The following is a 7,859-nucleotide window of genomic DNA, read 5'->3' as shown; positions in this document are numbered from 1 at the left end:
TAACTTGAATTTTGTAAGATACGATCTTTTGTGACTGGCTTCTTTCACTTAACATAATATTTTCAAGGTTCATCCATGTTGTATAATGTAGCAGAACTTTATTCCTTTTTTCAACCGAGTAATAATCCATTGTGTAGATACACCACATTTTGCTATTCAGTCATTTATTATGAACATTTGGGTTGTTTCTATTTTGGGGCTATTATGAATAACTCACCTATGAACATTAGTGTACCCTTTTTTGTGGGGACATGCTTTTGGTTTTCTTGGGTATATACCAATGAGTGGAACTGCTGCATCATATGGTAACTGTGTTTAACTTTTTGAGGAACTACCAAACTATTTCCCAAGTAGCTGCACTATTTTACATTCCCACCAGCAGTGTATGAGGGTTCTAATTTCTCCACATTCTTACCAACATTATTATTATTAAAGCCATTCTAGTGCGTGTGAAGTGGTACCTCATTGTGGTTATTTGCATTTCCCTAAGGACTAAGGATGTTGAGGATCTTTATGTGCTTATTGGTCATTTGTATATCCTCTGGAGAAATGTCTATTTTGCCCATTGAAAAACTGGATTATTTGTCTTTATTATTGAGTTGTAAGAGTTCTTATCTGGATATTATTAGGTCGTTATGCTCACCGGGTTATTTTGTATAGTAAATGATATAGTGGCTGTGAGAGCTTTATAAACTATAAGAGCTTTATAAACTATAATATAAACACAAATTAAACAAGGTCGCTGACAAAAAGTGAAGGGACAGAAGCATGAGGTTCCACTGCTCGGGGAGCCCCGGTGCCTCCACGGCCAAGTCGCGTTCTAGCCTTGCAAGCACAATTTCCCCACCCCATGGCGCCCCGCCCTCCGCCCTTTGACCCGCGCAGTTTCCGGTTGAGACGTGGCTCAGGGCCGCCATCTTGGCAAGAGGCGAAGCGGCTGCGGCTCCTGTCAGGGGGGCAGCTGATCTAGAGCCTCCGGTGCTTTCCTTTCCCTGACCCCGGCCCTAGCCCCTCTGGAGCCAGAACGCGGGTGCGCCCCACCACCCTCACCATGGTAAGATCCAAGTCGGGCCGAATCCCTGGGTCTGGCCTCGCGTGTCCGCTCGCCCTGCTGGTCGTCTCGGTGTTGGGGCCAGAGGAGTCCCTCTCCGAGGGCCTGGAGCCCGGCGCTTCCGCCCGGCGCCACCCTTGGGTCTCGGGGAGCTGTCTTGTGCCCGACCTCTCGGGAGACCTGAGGGACCTGACTCCTGTATTCTCTGTTGTCGCGCCCACCCCTTTCCTCCCCCACCCCCAACTGGGCACCTTCCTGTGCTGAGACCCGGGCCCTGGAATGGGCCGGGGTTTTTGTCCTACGAGAACCTCGTAGTGATGTCTTTTGGACCCCGCTCTGCGATCCTCGGCGCAAAAGTCCAGCCTATTCCATGGGTGCCTAGACTCAGCCAGCTGGACCTCGCTCCGGTTATTCCCTTCCCTCTGTAATCAGCTTGCCTCCCATCCCCGGTGTTTGGTAGGCCATTAATGTTTGAAATCTAAATCCATTCGTTTTCAGGACTTCTTTTGTTTGTTCGAAAGGGTAAAGAGAGGAAAGTTCGAAAGGAGGCACAGAACAGGAAGGAGTAACTTCTAACGCTAATTTGTAGACCCAAGTGTCCCTGAAACCTTCCACTACTTCTGCACAACTTAGGTGTGTCCATTTGTCAGTGAGATTGAGTATATGCAATGTATAGAGCATTGGGAAATGTGAGGGAGTTGTAAAGAATACAGGCTTTCTGTCTTCGAAAAACTTACTGTTCAGGTGAAGTAAAATGTATGTGGCATATAATAGTAAGAAGGGTTTATACTCTGGGACCTGTTACTTGCCTTTAGATACGTTATCTTTGTGTTCTCATCTACTGTAGAGGTGGGGAAAATTAACGTGGATGAGGATGGGACAAAACACTGCTGCTCCACAAATCTTGCTTTATCACTAGAATTTGTGTACAGATATTTATGAAGTAGGAGAAATTCTTTGGTTCCAAACGAGCTAGCAGTTTATTTTTTTAGTGCACTTTATGCCCTTCAATCTTTTGAATGAAGTGTTTTTCTTTTTTATTGCTAGCAGATTAATAATTTGATTTAAAGCATCTTCCTGCACACTTGAGAGATGACAGTATAATCTGGTGCCATTCATATTAAGTTCGATTGACAACCTTTTAGATGAGAACTTAGATGGTGGGGGCATGCTTGGGCTTTTAAACACTGGAAGGTTTTCTTCAGCTTCAGGCATATAAATTGCATTAAGCAGTTTTGCCTTATAAAACTTAAATGTTGCACATAAACTTTTCAAAAACTCCTCATTTCGTTTCTACTAGGAGTTTCAGTATTTGGATAGTGATTTTGTAAGTTGCTTTTCCTTTTATATCTTGTCTTTACAAAAAGATGCTAAAAAGTTCTTGGAACTTAGTACAGTAAGTCCTCACTTAATGTCATCAATAGGTTCTGTGACTTTAAGCAAAATGACATAACGAAATCAGTTTTACCATAGGCTAGTTGATATAAACAAGAATTAAGTTCTCAGAACATCTCATCAATATAACAACATGATCTTGAATGAAACAGTGTTATTGAGGACGTGCCATATTTTTAATTCATTGATAACTGAGGGATATTAAAGTTCTAGGTGTTAGTGGTAAACATAAAATATAAATTTTGCGTGTTATTTGGACACATGTGCATATGTATACAGTTGTGTCATGTTTAAATATGCATATATTTCTCAATTTTTGGAATTTGGCATGATCCAGATACCCACAGATTTATGTTTTCTGGAGAACATCCTCTCTCAGTACATTATTCTCTGTTGAGTCTTAAGACATTATTATTTCTGTGTAATGTTTTTGGGTCCTATTCCTTTATGAATATATTCCTGGACAGGAAAAAATATCTAAATAGAGTGACGTTTTCTAAGATGTTTTTGGATCTAAAAGTTGTTTCAAAACTTCTGAAAGTTGATTTTTTTCGCAACATTTCATGTAAAATTTTCAAACATCTATAACAGTTGAAAGAACTTCATAGTGAACATCCATATAACCACCAGCTAGATTCTTCTATAATTAACATTTCACTGTACTTGTTTTATTACACGTCTAATCATCTATCCATTCCTGTATACATTCTTTAATGCATTTTAGAGTAAGTCACAGATATCAGTACATAAATGTTGATTTATGAAATATAAATTTCCTTTGGCTTTAGGTACTGAAGTTAGTAACATTTTTGCCCTACGCTGCAAAGTCCTAGTAGAGAAATAAATGAACAAATGCAAAAACAAATGGCTTATGGGTGGGCCAAATGGCTCAGTTGGTTAAGAGTGCGAGCTCTGAGCAACAGGGGCCAGTCAGCTGAGCTGCCGAAGGGCTGCCAGATGGCTCAGCTGGTTAGAGCGCATGCTGTTAACAAGGTTGCCGGTTCGACTCCCGCATGGGATAGGGGGCTACACCACCCCTCCATCCCCCCACAACTAGATTGCAAGTGTGACTGGACTTGGAGCTGAACTTGCACCTTGCACCCTCCACAACTGAGATTGAAGGACAAGAACTTGACTTAGAGCTGATGGGTCCTGGAAAAACACAATCTTCCCCTTCCTCAATTCCCCAACACTGTTCCCTTTCCCCAATTCCCCAATAAAATCTTTTTTTTTTTTTTAAGATTTTATTGGGGAATTGGGGGAGGGGAACAGCATTGGGGACTCAGGGAAGGGGTACAGACAAGTTGCTGTCCTTTTGTTCTTCAGTCTAGTTGTGGAGGACGTAGCTTCACTGGCCCATGTTGGTATTATCATTGCGCTCTTCCCAGGTGAGGCAGTTGCTCACCGGCCATTGGATGGCTGCTCACAGTGGCTCACGGCAGCTCACAAAAGCTCACACCAGCTGTTGGCCAGCCCCACTGCAGCCTACGCTGTCGCCGGCTACTCACGGCAGTCCAGCTCTAGGTTGAGCTGTTGTTCACCATCTTAGCTGTAGAGGGTGCAGCATCACTGGCCCTCATGTGGGATCTGAACTGGAGCCTTGCTGCTCAGAGCTGCATTCCAAGCAGCTCTTAAGCCAACTCTTAACCAACGTGCCACTCACCTGGCCCCTAAAATATTTTAAATAAAATAAATAAAATGCTCCAGTGAAACAAGATAAATTAACTTAAAAATATTAATATGACTGAAATTTTAAGATTTTGTTTTGTTTTAAACAATCCTGGAGAGATCATTTAGCTTGTGGGCCCTAGGTTTTTACATCTATAAAACAATCAAGAGCTCTTGAAAGTTCCTTTCTTACAAGTGTAAATGTTCTTTTCCAATAATACGAACAATAAATAAATAAAATAACTTTATGAAAATCATACTTAGTCTTCCCCAAAGAAAATCAGATCAAGTTACAGTAGGGTAGGAAAAATTAACTTACCTTGTAATGTGTACTATGTATATTTTTATAGTGTATACTATATTTTAATAATTGTTAAACATCTGTGTGAAGAGAAGCTTTATTACTTCAAAGCATTTATGAAAATGAATATTAATTTAGGGTAGGTTAAATGTATCTTGTTTAGAGGTGACCATACCTTTCAGCCATTTTAATAACTGTGTATTCATTAACATGAATAACACAGTGAATAGAAACCTGTGTCAGCTTCATGGACCCTGTGATTGTGGTTTGTGTTGTCTTGGGTGTTTCAAGGTTTAAATTCATACTTAGTGTGGGGTGCTTTATTCCTATTTCAGGAGCCTTATTTTTGCTTGTATCTGGAAATGGAATGACTCAAAGAGAGTCTTAGTTTTCCTGCTTGGAACATACTATCTTACCCTACTGTTTCTTCATCTTTACGTACTCACATCCCCCAGTTCATCCAAACATAATTTAAATGCTATTTCTTCCATCAAGTCATCCCTGATCTTACCAGCTAGAAGTAGTCTCTCCTCTGAATTCTCATAGCACATTACTTAACACAGTCTGCCTACCTAGTATTATGGTTATTTATGTTTGTGTCTTATCCCTACTAGGCTTTTTTTTTAAGTATAACTGCCATATAATATTAGTTTCAGGTGTACAACACAATGATTCAATATTTGCATATATTGGGAAATGATCACAGTAAGTCAGTTAACAGTCACCATACATAGTTATATTTTTTTTCTTGGGATGAGAATTTTTATGATCATACTAGGCTTTTTGAGGGAAGAATACCAATCTAGTTCTTAGTATTCCTAGAGAGCATCTAGTGTGTATAGTAGGTGTTCAATAAATAATTATTTAGTTAATTCTTAAAATAATATTGCTAAAATGGAATTGCCAGTAAAGCAAAGTGGATGAATTGCACCTTTCCATTGTATACACCTTTCTGGTTACAGGTTGCCTTTTGTTCCTTTTCCCCTTATATGTTGCCTTTGATGTTAATTTTTACCTTAATTCTATGTGTATGGTATGAAGGAGTTTTTAATTTCAGCTGCCTAAGAACTACCCTGAAACCTAGAACATTGTTTCTAACAGGATTATTATATTTTTAGATATGGGCTTTGTATTAAATCAGCATATTTATATAGATCTGAAGGTTTAGTCTGAGTATTTCTTTTTCTAGATAGACGATTTCTTGTGTGTTTTAAGTTGTGCTATACTTTGCATCTTTACTTAACTGGGACTCGTTCTTTCGAAACCTCGTAAAATTCTAAGGTAGGGGAGCATAACTTCCTAGGACTGTGGTTCTTAGCCTTTGTTTTGTTTTGGTTTGGTTTTTTTGGTGGCTAGGGGCTCTTCAGTGGTTACGTTTGCAATATGCTACCATTTATTAGCACTATTTCTCATTCATAAAGTGATTCTCTGGGGGCCATGTGAGAATTACCGCTCTAGAAGATCTATGAATTCCCTGAAATTGTAAGTAAATTTTTGTGAATTTGCCTAATCTGGATATTTCATATAAATGGAATCATGTAGGATGTGGTTTCTTTCACTTAGCATAATATTTTCAAAGTTCATGTTCTACATTACTTTTTATGGTTGAATAACATTTAAAATGTGGATATATCACATTTTCTTTATTAATCAGTTGATGGACATTTGGGTTTGGGGGTTTTTTTTTGGTTTTTTAAAAAGATTTTATTGGGGAAGGGGGACAGCCAAGTTGTTATCCTTCAGTTTTAGTTGTGGAGGGCAAAGCTAGCTCAGCTCCACGTCAACTCCCAAGTCCAGTCTCCATCCGGCTGCCCATCGGCAGCTCGCAGCTGCCCATAGGCAGCTCGCGGCTGCTCAGCTTAAGGTGCCGAGTTCAATCTTAGTTGCGGATGGGCATAGCCCATCATCCCGTGGGGGAGTCAAACTGGAAACCTTGTTGTTAAGCACACACGCTATAACCACTGAGCCACCCAGCTGCCCCAGGGCAGCTCAGCTCAAGGTACCATGTTCAATCTTAGTTGCCGGTGGGCATAGCCCACCATCCCATGGGGGAGTCAAACTAGCAAGCTTGTTAGGAGCACAGTGCTCTCATCAGCTGAGCCATCCTGCCACCTGTTGGCAGCTCAGTTCAGGCACAGCCCACTGGCCCATGTGGGAATTGAACCAGCGACCCTGTTGCTCAGAGCTTGCGCTCTTAACTGAGCCACTTGGCCAGCCCAACATTTGGGTTTTTACTTTTAGCTATTATGAATAATGCTGCTGTGAACATCACGTGCAAGTTTTTATGTGGCACAGCTCCTTTTTGAGAGCAAAAATCTTAACCTTATTGGGACATATGTGGCATATAAACCTTTAGTGAACCAGTACAGAGACTACCTGCTTGTCATCAGCAAGCTGAAGTGGCAACTACATTTTTCTTTTTTTGTCAGAAATATGTAGATGATACTTGAGCCTATGATAAAAATTAATGAAGATTAAATTTGTGTGTGTGTGTGTGTGTAATATATATGTATGTTAATTCAAATTTATTGGGGTGACAATGGTTAGTAAAATTAAATTTCTTAAGTACCTTTGGTTTTAGTCCTCTAAACAAATACTCTTGCCTGGTGATAATTTTAGGTCAGTTTCTTCTCTTTAAGGATTAGGTATTGCCTTGTCCCTATTTGAAGAAATCTTTTTTCCTCACACCATTAATTTAAAATTAAAACCATGGAATCACCACAGTGTACACTTAAAGGGCTACAGCCAACAACAACAACAAAAAGTTAAACACATGGAGTGCAGGATTTCTTTTGAGAGATAAAGGTCATAATGATTTTGCATTTTTTTCTTTTTCTGGGCTCCTTTACTGCCCTCCATACATCTTCTTGCCTCATACTAAGGTGATGACCAAAACCTCCCAAATAGTTGGTGATGGTAAAAGATACATATCTTAAGTACAAAACTTTATTTTTAAAAATCATAAATATTTTTGGCCAGCCGAGTGGCACATTGGTTAAGAGTTGGCTTGGGACGCCAGCTCTGAGCAGCAGGGCTGCTGGTTGGGATCCCACATAGGCCAGTGATGCTGCGCCCTCTACAGCTAAGATGGTCAACAACAGCTTGACCTGGAGCTGGGCTGCCGTGAGTCGCCGGCAACGGCATAGGCTGCAGCCCCTGCTGCAGTGGGCTGCCGTGAGCTACCGTGAGCTGCAGGTGAGCGACTGCCTCATCTGGGAAGAGCGCAATGATAATACCAACTTGGACCAGTGAAGCGACGTCCTCCACAACTAGACTGAAGAACAAGAGGACAGCAACTTGTCTGTTTCCCTTCCCCATTCCCCAATAAAAGCTTAAAAAAAAATTTTATTTTTGGGCCGGCCGAGTGGCGCAATGGTTAAGAACTCGCTTGGGATGCCAGAGGGCCCCGGTTCGGATCCCACATATGAGGGCCAGTGACACTGC

General features: G+C 40.9%; 1 protein-coding gene across 1 annotated transcript in view; it reads left to right on the top strand.

The window, feature by feature from the left end:
• Positions 1–897: 897 nt before the first annotated feature.
• Positions 898–7,859, top strand: part of ARCN1 (archain 1 coat protein complex I subunit delta) — a 32,011-nt gene continuing 25,049 nt past the window's right edge. The window contains exon 1 of the mRNA XM_019647503.1: positions 898–1,054. Within this exon, the coding sequence (XP_019503048.1) occupies positions 1,052–1,054 (3 nt within the window). The 5' untranslated portion in view covers positions 898–1,051. The remainder of the gene's footprint in view (positions 1,055–7,859) is intronic.

The sequence above is a fragment of the Hipposideros armiger genome, unplaced genomic scaffold (assembly GCF_001890085.2).
Source record: "Hipposideros armiger isolate ML-2016 unplaced genomic scaffold, ASM189008v1 scaffold_111, whole genome shotgun sequence".
Taxonomy (NCBI): domain Eukaryota; kingdom Metazoa; phylum Chordata; class Mammalia; order Chiroptera; family Hipposideridae; genus Hipposideros; species Hipposideros armiger.
Note: the sequence above shows the minus strand (reverse complement) of the source record. Positions and strands in the feature narration are given on the sequence as shown.